Here is a 14,930-nt window from a genome sequence, read left to right as displayed (position 1 = left end):
GCAAGGGGCGGTGGGGAGAAGCGATCTCGGGCGCCGCGGCACGCAGGCGCACTGCTCGCTCCTCTTTCCGCGCAGGCGCCTTCTCTCGCTCTTTCGCCTCCTTTTCTTTCTCTCTCGATGGTCCGCCTACAAAGGAGCGAGGGAGGCGCCCGCCATGTTTGGATTTGCATCCAGCAGGAGATGCCGCCGCCGCCCCGCCTCTCCCGCCTCCCTCCCACGGCACACCAGGCAAGGTCTCACGGCACACCAGTGTGCCGCGGAACACCGGTTGGGAAACACTGGTCTATTATAGAGCAACAGCTTGTTTACAAATAGCACAGTATGCTTTTAAAGAAATAATGCTTGTCATGAATGTGATTCACTTTCGCATAAAGATGTGACAGTTGTTTGACATAGCTGAGTAGTGCTAGCTCTATTTGGTTTATGTCATTCAGGTTCTCACTTAAACAGGATTTGTGATGATGATGAAGATGATTTATTAAATTTATATACTGTTCTTCATCTGAAGATTTCAGAGTGGTCCACAAGATAATCAGGGCAGTTCACAAGATAAAGATCCCATCCCACACTTCAAATAACATCATAAAAGCTTGTCCCTACTTTGCTATATCATGGAATAAGCCCAATTGAACACCGGGAACTTGCATCTGTATAAGCATGAATTGAAGCATAGAGTTAATGTATCTGTGGATTTTATTCATTTGAAATTACATCTGTCTATTTTGTAGGAGGTTCCCAGGTGCCTTAAAGCTTGACTTTTCTGAGTCAGAATTCTTGTAAGACAAATAAATGAATATTGCTCAGTTTTCCTTTCTTGCACAAGCATATTGGTCTGCAGGCTTCCGGTATTTACAAAAGTTCTGGAAGTGTTTCTACTCTTCTTAGTTTATAGTTTTGTTAGTTTGCATCCTTGTTGAAGAAGAAATGTTGAGTTCTAAATGTTAACCAAAAGAAACATTTGACACAACACAGTAGCTTTCCTTGTATGTACCAGTTCCTTTTTATCAATGATATAAAGTGGAGTGTGGATTTTAAAACATGAAAAGCATTTCCTGAACAACATCATTCCAGCACAAAGCTGAACTGTTTCTCCCAGACCTACTGGAGACCTTGCAAAATTCTGCCTCTCTACAGTGTTCAACCACTGCCAAACCTTCATTTAGAGTCATTTCTGCATTATCTGTTCATTGTCACAGACATGAAAATGAATCCATGACATTTGTCAGGTTACATGTAATATTTCCCTACTTTGACTTCTAGGCAGGCCTTAATTGTAGCTGTACATGAAACAGAGGAGTGGACAAGTATAGCTTTTCATGGGTCAGAAAGTTAATATTGTAGATCAACAATTATAAGGAAAGCACGAAGAAGCATTTGTGTCCATCACTGTCTTAATAAGATGTTGTTTTAAATGTTCCTTCCCCCACCCCAGAAAGTCAATTCAGCCATATTACCTTGTGTTCTAGGTTTCTTGCAATACTTAGCTTTTTTGTAAAAAACGATTTTTTTGCATTGGAGTGCAAAGTTTATGTTGGCCATGTAGGAGGCGGGTGGTAGAGGAGCATAAGATTAATATACGGTATAGAGCAGAGGTCGGCAACCTAAGGCCCATGGGCCGGAAGCAGCCCATGAGGGTCGGTTAACCGGCCCATGAGCCGCCTCCGAACCAAGCTGCCCGCTCGGCAAATCCCCATGCATCTGCGCATGTCTGCGCACCGGAAATCGCTTCTGCGCATGCCCAGACGCCAAAAATAGCTTCTGCGCAGGCACAGTTTTCAGTGTCTGGGAACACGCAGAAGCGGTTTCTGGCGTCGCACTGTGCCGGCCCATGCTTGCCAACCCCTGGTATAGAGGGATCTTGTCTCAGCAGTGCTTAGTCTTGTCCTAAAAACAAAGATTTTTTTCTTTACATAGTTTCAGTCTTAGGATGACTGCGTTTTATTAAGATTATATAATATACAAAGAAACTCACTTTAAAAATACAAAATCCTGTAGTTGGTCATGCCAGTTTCTAATAGTATATTGATGGGAACATTCAGGTCCTTTGTATAGTAGAAAGTTGCTTTACTGACAAAACCGTGTATGATGAAATGCATTTTACTTCATAGATAATGGATTTTTTTGCAGTATAGAAGCTCAGAAATCTAATTTGTTCCCTGTCTGTGATCTAAAACTAAACTGGCTGAAAGTACATTACAGATTCCAATTCATTGAGGTCATCTGAGCAAGAGTAGACATGGAGAACAACTTCAAATGCAGATGCTTTAGTTTGCCTCACACTAACTGCCTTGGAGCGAGGACGCGGGTGGCGCTGTGGGTAAAACCTCAGCGCCTAGGACTTGCCGATTGCATGGTCGGCGGTTCGAATCCCCGCGGCGGGGTGCGCTCCCGTCGTTAGGTCCCAGTCCCTGCCAACCTAGCAGTTCGAAAGCACCCCCGGGTGCAAGTAGATAAATAGGGACCGCTTACCAGCGGGAAGGTAAACGGCGTTCCGTGTGCTGCGCTGGCTCGCCAGATGCAGCTTGTCACGCTGGCCACGTGACCCGGAAGTGTCTGCGGACAGCGCTGGCTCCCGGCCTATAGAGTGAGATGAGCGCACAACCCTAGAGTCTGGCAAGACTGGCCCGTATGGGCAGGGGTACCTTTACCTTTACCTTTACCTTAACTGCCTTGGAGACCCAAACACAACGGTAAACGCCCCAAAACCCTGTGGTAAATAATCTTCCCAGGAAACTGGGAGTCCAGCTCCCATGCTTTCTGGTGTGCTCTACCAACACATCATCTCCTGTGAAGGACTAGAGACACCTGGAAGGCATGAAGGTAGCCGATTAGGCATCTTCATCTTCCACCTGAGAGATAAATCAAGGGAGCCACTAGAGGTAATAAGGATTCCTTCAGAAAATATCAGTCTTGTTCAAATGAGAACAAGAAGGAACACAAACTTCGCTAAAAGGAATACAAACTGACAACAAGGAATGAAGAAGAAATTGAAGAGCACATTGCTAAAAACATTAAGCTCTCTGGCCTGTTGGACAGCTCCCCAGTCTAGTTGGTAACAGAAAAATCAAAGCTACACATGAGTGGTGGCAGGAATGGGATAACATGAAATTTGATACTAGATACGTAACTAATTGCAGATTAAGCAATTCGCTTTTTAACTGGAATTCAGTTTGAGCCCTCCCTTTATGACAAGTGGGTCTAGAATTGCAGCCATTGAGCAATTGACAGCCCTATGGGAGTATAAAAAGAGCTGGTCCTTTTTCAACACGTGCTGGGGCAGGCTAATTTGTTTTCTGTGGAGGAGGATGGTCCTGAATACATTTTTTAGTTAATACTCATGGTTTGTGACCACAGATCTGCATCTCTGCAGCAGTGAAAACCTTGGGCCTATTTGATATAATTGAGATTGCATTAAGTGTTGCCACTCCTTTGGCATGTCTCTAATATATTACTTCACTTCCCCACTTCTGATTTATGCAGCACCTGGCATAGTGCATCTTCGGTGGTACATCATCACATATTCTGATGATATACTTTTGCAAGACCTCTTACAATAACCCTGCCTTTTGCCCTGAACTGTAGAAACCACTTTGATGTAGTATTTAGAATGTTGGACTAGGGCTAGGCACACTCAGGTTCACGTCCCCACTTGACCCTAAAGTTCACTGTGTGATCTTATTGGCCTAATGTACCCTTTATTTATTTACATAGTTATAAGGCCTATAAGCAGCTTACAAATGTAAAAACCAACTGCGCAACATTGTTAAAATGCACCATAAAAATGCAAAATTGTTAAAATACACAGTGAAACAGTTCAATTAAAATATGAAGTAAAACAATCACATTAAAACAGCATAGCAATTTAAATAGGACTGGCTGAGAGATCAAGGGAATGCCTGGGTAAAAAGTGTCTTTTCAATACAATGGGACCTCTCATTTTTAATCAGGGCATATATTTCACAACATCAGTGCCAGCATTGAAAAAGCCCGCCACAAACCAATAACTAACCAGGTTACTCTTCTTGATCTTAATGTCTTTACTGGACAGTGAAGAGGAATCCAATCCGAACATGAAAATGGGATCTGGGAACCTGCCTTGTTTTTGCGGCATTCTTTATGTAATTGCCAGCACAGCTTCACTGTAACCATACTGTAACACACCACCCAATAAACTTTCTAACTTCCCAATTACTTTTTGGCAAAACCAAACCAAAACCCCTTAATTTATATTCCATACTGCAGTTGTGAGATGTTTACTTGAACAGCTGGATTTGCAAAACAATTATTTTGACACTGGGCTGCTGATATGATTGCTTATATAACCGTTATTCTAACACCTGCTGGCAGACAAACAAGCAGTCTAACACACAATCCTATATGTGATTATTCAGATATAAGTTGCATTGAGTTTGGTGGGACTTGTATCATCACTGTTGCTAATAGGGATCATTGAATGCATAAGAGACACAGACTATGTAATTAACTATATGACTGTAGTGCCTCTGTATATTCTTTGATAATGGATGAGCAGGCCATTGAATAAGTATTTTGAAGGGTTTCCTGTAATTAGTGAAACAAGATATTGACACAGTGGCTGTAGATCTCTAGTGGAATAAACATATAGAATACAGTTGTACCTTGGTTCTGGAATGCCTTGCAACTTGAATGTTTTGGCTCCCAAACGCCGCAAACCCAGAAGTGAGTATTCTGGTTTGCAAATGTTTTTTGGAAGCTGAATGTCCGACGCAGCTTGCACTGCTTCCAGTTGAGTGCAGGAAGCTCTGCAGCCAATCAGAAGCTGCGCCTTGGTTATTGTACATTTTCGGAAGTCGAGCAGACTTCCGGAACGGATTCTGTTCAAGGACCAAAGTATTACTGTACAATAAAAATGATGGATGTGGCAAATAAAAAGACATGTAAAAGTAGAAAAATAAAATACAGAGGCAGAGGCAGGGTAAAAACCCCAATAAGCTACAGAAAATAGCCAATTCAATCCCAGTAAACTACAGAAAATGCAGTGCCGCATTCAGTTGTTGCATATGAGAAGAAAAAGGTGGGCCAATTTAGTTCTCAGTAAAACCTATCCACATACATGTCTGTAGAGCAGGGAGTTTAGTGGGCTGTTCAGTTGAGTTAGCATAGGAGAGAAATCTATACCACATTGAGTAAAAAGGATCCATTTTTATTGAACCATTAAGGACTCTCCATTTATATGTCAGGTGTTCTTACAATGCAAAGCAAAGACTGTCTAGCTTAAAAGCAAAATGCAGCCATGTGCTCTTATCGAGAAGAGAAGATGCTCAGACTAGTATTTAATATACATGGCCAACTGTTTACTGCAGATTGCATGGAACTAAGATGTGACCTTGTTACCATTCTTTAGCATTTAATGCCTCTAAAAAGTCAGTGAAAGGCAATGTTTGATAAAATGTTCTGACAGCAGTTTTGAAAAGGAGTTAATATGATGGTATTGGAAAGGCTTTACAAAGAAAAGACCTTAGCTTGATGTGTAGAGAAGTGGGAGAACTGTTCCAGGCTTTGGAAGCAGACTTGCCAGAAGGTGCAAAAGCCACAAATAGATTAACTGAGTGGAGGGGTGGAAGTACAATAAGGGAAGATAGGGGCAAGAATGGAGAGGTGAAAAGCTTTAAGACCTCAGTGTTGTTGTGAAAAGCAAGAGGAAACCTGAGTTGAAAGTTAAAGAGGTTAGTTTCACATGTACCTGCTGAACTGATCAAAAGGAGAAAGTGCCAAAGGAAGGCCGACTAGGTAGTGTTTTCTAGGGAAAGCACAACAAAGTGGTTCTCTCCCCGCCCCAGTAGATACGGTAGTTAGGAAAAGGCAAATTTTGGAAGTACTGAAGAGGAGGAAGCAGAGACAGGCTAGGGTAGATGCACAAGCATAAGAAATGGAAAATGACCCTAACTAGTGTTGGGTAATATTGAATCAGTCTTGCTATTTTTGAGATCCAAATGTTTAAAGGCAAATGTAGTTTAGTGTAGTGTACAGTCATAACTCGGGTTAAATATGCTTCAGGTTGAGCGTTTTCAGGTTACGCTCCACGGCGACCTGGAAGTAACTGAGTGTGTTACTTCTGGGTTTCGCTGCATGCGCAGACGCTCAAAATGATGTCATGCGCGGAAGCGGCGAAATGCGACCTGCGTACAGTCGCGTGTTACATTTTATTCAGGATGCAAACAGGGCTCCAGAACAGATCCCGTTTGCATCCAGAGGTACCACTGTATTTGCAAGGAATGTAAAACATCTTTGTGTGATGTGTATTGGACTGAGAGCAAAAAGAAAGAAAGAAAGAAAGAAAGAAAGAAAGAAAGAAAGAAAGAAAGAGATCCCTCTCCATCCAAAAGTTGTCTGCTCAAAAAAATTCCTCATTTATTGTTACAGATGAACAGGAGGCCTTGAAATCTATCATGAAGGATTTGGTTGCACTCAAGATGAGCCGGCGCCCCAGATTGTCTGGTTTTGAAAGCATGAAAACCAAAGACTCTCCACATTCAAACAGACAGGTAGGTAGTATGTTCCTGAAAGCTGCTGTTTTGCCTGCCTTGTAATTGGCTGTTATTAACATAATGCCTGCTGAGCCAAATGGATTTCACAATTTTACCCTAATAAAAACCAAGGCAGGTCAGAAGGTGGTGCCTTATGTTTGCCGTTTGTTGGGTGGTCTTGTTATTTAGAGATTAGAATGTTTGCTTTGGATTTCCTTTTCCTTTTCCCTGCCTCTGATTTTAGCCTTCCAAGTGCTTTTCTTATTATTGCACAGGTAATTTTAATTTTTCCTTCATCAGCAAGCATTAGACCAGGGCAGCAAAGAATTATCTCCTACTCCCACAGATGGCAGTGCCAGCTACTGCTCCTGTGCTTTTATTAAGGTTTTCTTTTCTTATTTAAATTGTATACCACCCTGGGAGTCTCACTCTGAAGTGTATCTTATAAATAAGCAGTCTAACAGAGAGAGAGAGAGAGTGCTTTCTCCTTTTGCCTTCAAAGAAACATTCCTGATTATTGCAATAATAAATGCTCCAAGCCTTCATGGTTAAACTCCTCTTTCATTGCTAAGCCCTTTGCTCAAAATCTAATCAGTGGCAGGAAAACTCATCTGCCCAGCTCTTCTGAGATTTTTTGACCACAGTGAAAGTTCAACATAGCTATTCAAACTTAATTCCTTGGCCACTGCAGATGCCTTCTTTCATGGAGAGCCCTTCAGCTAATACTGTAAACCAGGGCTGACTAATGTGTGCCTCCAGATGTTGCTGAACCACAAATCCCATCAGCCCCAGCCAACATGATTACCGTATTTTTTGCTCTATAAGAAGCACCAGACCACAAGACGCACCTAGTTTTTGGAGGAGGAAAACAAGGGAAAAAAAATTCTGGATCTCAGAAGCCAGAACAGCAAGAGGGATCGCTTCACAATGAAAGCAGCAATCCCTCTTGCTGTTCTGGCTTCTGGGATAGCTGCGCAGCCTGCATCCGCTCCATAAGACGCACACACATTTCCCCTTACTTTTTAGGATGGAAAAAGTGAGTCTTATAGAGCAAAAAATACTTTAATGGCTAGGAGTGCTGGGAATTTTAGTTCAGCAGCATCTGGAGGCACACAGGTGAGCCACCTTGCTACAGCAACTATAATTCCTCTTATCCTAACTTGAGCGCTAAGCCTTATTTTGGACATTCTTTTGCTGCCTGCTTTTCTTGCTTCCAGACAGAGAATATGAGATTCTCTGGTCAGCGGGCTGGAGAGCAGGCAGCCTCACTCACTCACACTGGGAAGACATGTGATAGGAGAGAGTTGTGCTTGTGTGAATGCAGTCCCAACCTCACCTAGGGACCAATTTGGATGCCTTTCTGTCCAGAGAGTTCTATCTTTTTCATGTTTCACTCCTGTTTGTCATGGTGGGTTATGTAGCTTTCCAGATGGCTTGAATTATTAGTAACATTGATTCTGCTGAAATTGAGATGGGTCTCTTCCTTGGAAATGAGGTCAAGTCATCTTTTGGACAGGGTGCAGTTAATGCTTGCTGCCTCCTGCTTGCTGACCAGAAGGGAGCATAATTATAAGTCCAGCTTTCCCTTTTTCATTTACAAATGTAGCACTGTATTTTTTCTTCCCATTTAAGAAAAAGCACAGTACCAGCAACTCAGCTGTCCTGAGCAACCAGTGTGTGTGTGCAGCAGAGGACAAAAAGGCTCAGGTAAGCAAACTTTCCCCCCGTCCTGTACTGTTAGAAATTGAGGAGACATTTATATTTTTAGGTGTGTGTAAAAAATGTTAAGGGACGCGGGTGGCGCTGTGGGTTAAACCACAGAGTCTAGGACTTGCTGATCAGAAGGTCAAGGTTTGAATCCCCGCGATGGGGTGAGCTCCTGTTGCTCAGTCCCTGCTCCTGCCAACCTAGCAGTTCGAAAGCACGTCAAAGTGCAAGTAGATAAATAGGTACTGCTCCGGCGGGAAGGTAAACGGCGTTTCCGTGCGCTGCTCTGGTTCGCCAGAAGCGGCTTAGTCATGCTGGCCACATGACCCGGAAGCTGTACGCCGGCTCCCTCGGCCAATAAAGCGAGATGAGCGCCGCAACCCCAGAGTCGGTCACAACTGGACCTAATGGTCAGGGGTCCCTTTACCTTTAAAATATGTTAACAAAACAAGAACATTCCGTGCTCAAACCTCCTGCCATACCCAACATGAGGAGGCATGCATAAGATATACATTGAAAGGAACCTTGGGACACTTCGTTCAGTGTGGCTGTAGGTTATGAGGAAGCTGCGGGGTTCATAATCCTTACTCACATGTGACCTCTGGCCAAGATAGTGCCAAGACTCGTTTCATGGCTGAGACGCTCCACTGTTGTGCTGCATTTCAGCTACAATTTTTCAGAGATGTAGCAATCTTTCCATGATACCTTGCTGGGGGGGGGGGGGGCCTAAATGAATTTCCTCCACATTTATTCCAGTCCTCCTTGGAATGGAAGCCTTAGTAGCACACTCTCCAAAAGCCCCAAAGGTTTGAACATTCTGGGATCTATCCAGCAGCCATCTTGAGAACCCCCTTCTCCTTCCTTACAGGAGAACACAGAAGAAGGTCTGGTCCTGCAAAGACATTGGCCTCTGATTTCACCCCAATAAAACCATCCATATTCTGAAGATGTGGATGATATTTAAAACCAAAAAACATGGTACACTTAGCATCAGAGTTAGTTTGACCCACAATCTGGAGCTACATGTCTTTTTTCCCCCTTCAAAATCCCAAAGTGCCCTGAGACTTAACCTCAGTTTTGCCATATAGTCTTAAGTCCTGTGTTGGAAATTACATTATAGCTTACCAAACAGGGTTCATGAAAGGGAAGAAATTAAAATTAACTGCACAGAGTAGTTACAGCAAATCCAAACAAATCCACAACTTCTGCTCTGTAGTTAACTCACTAATATATTTTATTGTTTTGTGGAAGGAAGGAAATGCCCAAACATGTAGCTGGTGAACTAACAATCTCTTCTTTGGCAGAATGACATCCGGATAAAGTTTGAATATAATGGAGAAAAGCGGTAAGTTTTTGTCTTATTTTCACATACTTAACTATATTTTGGGTACATTTTGTGTGCTTAGTATAATTTGAATCTGGTTTTAATGAAGGGATTAGTTGTTTGCTAAAGAATTCTTGATAACCGGTGATAAATTAGATAGGGATAAATTAGAGGAACCAACATGCTGACTAATACATTCTTTATAAGGTAGTTGTATTTGGAATCCAGTAGAAATTGCAAATGTTTATGATACCCATTAGATAACCTGACTCAATTTGTTAGGAGAGCAATGAAAAATAATACAGAATGTACTGTTTGTTTGTGTGTATTTGATTTGTATTAAGTAACCATTTTTATTAACAATTAATAACTAAAAATACATAAGTAGGGTTCGTTAGCTGGGGTAGTGCTGAACAGTAGCCTTTCTATGGACTTTGAACTCCTAGAATTTCTCTCCTGAGTTACAATATGTTACCGAGTTTGGCTCCTACAGGCAGTGACCTTGATGTATCCTTATTAGCTAGAGCTGTTTTAATTATTATTATTTATTGAATTTATATACCACCCTAATTAAATAAACAGGTGTCACTTACCCTCCCCTAAAATGTCACCTTAACTCACCTTGTCTTTACGACACCAGATGTGGTTCCCTGTACCTCCCTGTCATGCATAGTTAAAATTAAGCGATATTCAGAGTAGACACCTTGAAATCAGTGGTTGTCCATTGATTTCAGTAGGCCTTCTCTAAGGAAGAAACATTGGGTGGTATCCAGTCTTAAAGTTCTAACTAAGCAAGAAAAGGGTCAAAAAAGATCTGCCCACATTTTACATAAGAACATCAGGGTAGCTCACGCATTAATCCACAATCTTGAATATATGGCCCAAATGTGGATCCCTGTTCTTCTGTGGGGTTATGTGAGGGGAGTACAGAGTAACTGGTATGCAGACTGTTTACCTTCTGATCTGTGAACGCCAGCATTATAGCTTTAAGATGTTGGTTGTGCAGAGCCAACTTCAGTTCCTAGGCACAAACATTTTATGTGTGAGTCCTGTGCAGAAATATTCCAGATTTCTGGGGGCATTTGATATTCTTGACATAGGATGCCAGTAGACATTTCTGTTCAGAAGTAAGTCCCTGTGAGTTCAATACATGTTTATTTGTCTTACCCTCTGAACTCAGTACAGCTTATTCCCAAATATGGTGACCTCCAGGGGTTAGTCCAATTCTCATCAGCCCCAGTCTACATGACTAGTGGTCACAAATAATGGGAGATGTCGTCCAACCATATCTGGAGGGCACCATGTTGGTTTACATTTACATGTTTTGTAGGGATTATACGTTTGGGGGCAGATGCTTTCTGTTTCAGCCTTTAAACACCTGGTGAAGACTTTTCTATACTGCCACACTTATGCAGCCAATTAATAAAATACATTTACATAATAGTTGATGGACTCTGATTTTAAATGTTAATGTGCTTTCATTAAATATAAATAAACTGTAAACTGCTTGGTTTTTTTTTTAAAGATATAGTGGTACATCAATATTTTTAGGAATCAGAATAGGAGGCCAGATGAAATGAACATAACACAGTAAAAAAAAACCTTCCAAACCCTTTCGATACCATAAATATAATTTTTAAGTTAAGTGGGATGGTGGTGGTTTTCTCTGAATATATATATAAAACATAATTGCATTCAAACATAAATATTCAAAGAGATAATACAAAGATTGTGTGATTAAAAAAAGAGTTTGAGTTGCATCTAGGGTTGGTCATACTGTGATTATAGCCACTGAAGTGATTGGGCGTGAATAGCTTAGGTAAATTAATTTCAGTGGATCTTGAAGTAAAACCTAGCTGAATGCAACCGTCACTTTGAAATTCAAAATGACAAATATGTACAAGCAGCCCCACCCAGGAGATGCTACATTTCCAGTAACATGGGGGCACTGCAAGTTCATCCTTGTCAACAACAGGAGCAGCCTGATCCACGCTGCAACACAGCACAGTGCTGCAACTAACTTGGAAGTGAAACCCCAGCCCCCTTAGCGATCATCTTGTATGTTTTCCTGGTCAAGCAGGTGTCTTTGAAATGGCATGGGGGACTCGGTAGGGTATGGCTGTCTTACATACCCACTGAAAAGAAAAGCTCAATTGTATGCAAGCAGTAATTATGCAGCTATGTAAGACTTGCTCTCAAAATGCATTTCTATGTGTTTGATTTCAGCAAAGCTGCCAGATCTGACCACAAATATTTAAGTCGGGAATGGTCTGCCTAAAATTACCCCAATCCATCATGACTTTGCTGCTCTGAAAAAACCCAGTGGCGGGGTGGGGAAGCTCAAATGCTTATGCGTGTTTAATGAGCTCTTTGCCTTTCATAAGGAGTTTCAGTGCAGATGTGAGCCAAGCTATGTGCACAGTGTCCAAGTATTATAATTTCAGTTTATTATTGGATTGGTTTCTCATTACTGTATAAAAAATGTTGTAGACTACTGAGTTGTGTGTGGGTTTTTTTAATAATGAAGACAGCATTTTTAGATGGTTGAACATAGTAGGTTTTTAAGTTAACTTTGCTTTCCAACATGCAACTAATGGAGAGCTCAAGCAATATTTTTCGAATGCTTGGAAGATCAAGTACAAAGCGTAGATCTCAAAATAATAGTTAACTTACCAAAATTTGCAGTGCCAAAAATGGAGAGCTGGAGGTCCCACAAAAATAGTAAACTGGTTTGGAAAAATCTGGACAATTATAAATATGATCAAATTAACATACGATCAAAGAACCCAAAATGAACAATAAAATAGATTTTTTGAACTGTGGTCACTATTTATTAGGCTTTGGAAAGTCAAATTTCACAATTAGTATACAGCCATATAATATTTTTGCATTACTGCAAGGGTATCACACACATGCTGTATAGAGTAGCATATGTTTATTTTTCTTAATTCTGTTTGCTTGCTTTTTCATGTTTGTTGTATATTAACATATATACTGTTTATATGCCAGAATATCTTCTAAATTGATATTTTGTCAGTTCTCACGCACAATTATCATATGTGTGAAGCTGATGAGCACCTAAGAATCTCAGCACATGGTTGGTTAACAGTTTAGGGGAAACACTGCTGCTTATGTAACTGCTTTTGTTGCATGGATTGTTTAGAGCTCATTCTGCTTGTATTATCAGTATCTTTCTGTCTCATTCAGAATTATCGCTTTTGCCCGGCCTGTCCACTATGAAGATGTGCAGCAGAAAGTGAAAACGGTTTTTGGGCAGCCGCTAGATCTCCATTACATGAATAACGAGGTACCAAAATACGCCCACATTTTCTTCTCAAACAGTGCTATTCAGATCCAAGGAGAAATACCACCACGATGAAAAATCCAAACACCTTGGCAAGGGTGGGGCATGAAAAGAGGCAAAAGTAGCTTTTCACATGGACAACTAACACACTTGCCCAGATCAAGGTAGTCCCATGAGGGGACATTATTACCAAAGAGTATTGGCAGTTTGCAAGTGTATTTGTGGGCTGAATATATGAGCCCTTTACCGGCTCCTTTTCAGGTGGCAGAGCAGATGGAAACCTTGCCCGTTCATTTGCACCACCGCAGTCTGCAATGTGGCAAATAGTTGTACTGTGTTGTATCCAAACTTAGTCATGCTTACAGAATTGAGTTCATTGAGCCAACTCCAAGCATGACAAAGTCTGGATACAACGCACTGACTTACCCTTAACAGGAATGTTTTTTAAAGATTAGAGCGAGATAATACATAGCATTTGAAACACTTGAAATCACTAAACAGATGTTAAGTACAGTCATACCTCGGGTTGAAGTAGCTTCGGGATAAGTATTTTCGGGTTGCGCGCTGTGGTGACCCGGAAGTAACGGAGCACATTACTTCCGGGTTCCGCCGCTCGCACAGACGGTCAAAAGGACGTCATGCGCAAAAGCGGCAAATCACGACACGCGGGCGCGGGTTGCATTTGCTTCTGGATGCGAACGGGGCTCCGGAACGGATCCCGTTCACGTCCAGAGGTACTACTGTATTGTATCTGCTTCAGGAGGGAAATTCTTAGGGACGGCTCACACCCTGGCCAGCACCTCTTTAATCTCCTACCTTCAGGCAGGAGATACAGAAGTATAGTCAGCCACACCAACAGGTTAACACCCGTGGGCTGTTGGGCTGCTGAATGAAAAAAAAAATTAGTGGTGCAATTGACTTCCAACAAGCACACAGAGTGCTAACAAGACTGAGTGTATGGGGGGGAGGGGGGCTCGTTTAAATGCACTGCACACAGGTGGTGTAGTGACAATAAAGGTCTGTTCTATTCTATTCTCTCCTCTCTCTGACCCCCACTCCACCCCTTCTGAGACGGTTTTGAGTTTTTTGCAGTCTGTATCAAGAAGATTGTGTGGGTGGAATATTACCTGCCCGCAAAAATAACACAACCAGAAATATATCCGGATATTCAGGGGTACTATAACTTGTTTACAGCCTTGAGCCTTTGTAAGTTTAATTCAGAGTAAGTCTGTTAGTTCACTGGGCTTACTCTCAAGTAGGTATACATAATTCAACCTAAGAGCATTTAAATTTCTATCTTGCTGTCTCACTATTTCATCCCTTTGTTGCCTGCAGGATTTAAAATGTCATTTTTTTACTAACTGAGTGCCTGTTTTCTTGCATTGTAGTTATCTATTCCTTTGAAAAGTCAAGATGACCTCGATAAGGCAATAGATCTGTTAGACCGAAGTGCAAATGTGAAACGCCTTAGAATATTACTGCTGTCTCAGGACAGAAACCATGTAAGTAAAAATAATATAATGTGCTGCAGTCTCATTTTTGCTATAAGCCCTTACCAGTCATTAAGCAAAGCAGCGATGCCTAGTCCACAAGGTGGGTTTGGTCTCCTGTTCCACTCAGAGCCTTGTTGCGATAAATCGAAAACCCAACAATTGAAAACGATCCTTTTTTTCCTCCCTGGGCTGCTTGTCCTTGGAATTAAAATATTAAGTCCCTCCAAACTCAAATTGCTTATTTTTTTTCTCCCTACCTCCCTAACAGACCAGTTCATCATCCCATTCCGGAATGCCAAAGCAAGTCAGAATCAAAACTTCTCAATCCATGGGAGATGTGAACACTGCCTTCCAGCCACCTGAAACAAGAAGCAGGCACTTGTCCATCAGTGAGTACTAGTGGCCTGGAAGCCAAATTTTTGACATTAATTTCAGTCTATACTAGCAACAATTCTCTTCTTCCAAACACTTTAGGCTGTGACTTACAGCCTCTAGAGTTTCCCTTTTTTATTAGATATTTGAACCGTCATTTTCAGTTGAGCACACACACACATATACATGTGGAGAGAAACATTAAGAAATCATGAGAGGACAAT

At 41.6% G+C, this 14,930-nt stretch overlaps 1 protein-coding gene across 1 annotated transcript in view; it reads left to right on the top strand.

Annotated features, from left to right (window-relative positions):
* Window positions 1–14,930, top strand: part of MAP3K3 (mitogen-activated protein kinase kinase kinase 3) — a 39,610-nt gene that overhangs the window by 7,975 nt on the left and 16,705 nt on the right. Inside the window, exons 2-7 of the mRNA XM_028702174.2 lie at window positions 6,403–6,524; window positions 8,139–8,213; window positions 9,518–9,558; window positions 12,745–12,844; window positions 14,230–14,343; window positions 14,603–14,723. Of these exons, the coding sequence (XP_028558007.1) occupies window positions 6,403–6,524; window positions 8,139–8,213; window positions 9,518–9,558; window positions 12,745–12,844; window positions 14,230–14,343; window positions 14,603–14,723 (573 nt within the window). The remainder of the gene's footprint in view (window positions 1–6,402; window positions 6,525–8,138; window positions 8,214–9,517; window positions 9,559–12,744; window positions 12,845–14,229; window positions 14,344–14,602; window positions 14,724–14,930) is intronic.

The sequence above is a fragment of the Podarcis muralis genome, chromosome 13 (genome assembly GCF_964188315.1).
Source record: "Podarcis muralis chromosome 13, rPodMur119.hap1.1, whole genome shotgun sequence".
Lineage (NCBI taxonomy): Eukaryota > Metazoa > Chordata > Lepidosauria > Squamata > Lacertidae > Podarcis > Podarcis muralis.
Note: the sequence above shows the minus strand (reverse complement) of the source record. Positions and strands in the feature narration are given on the sequence as shown.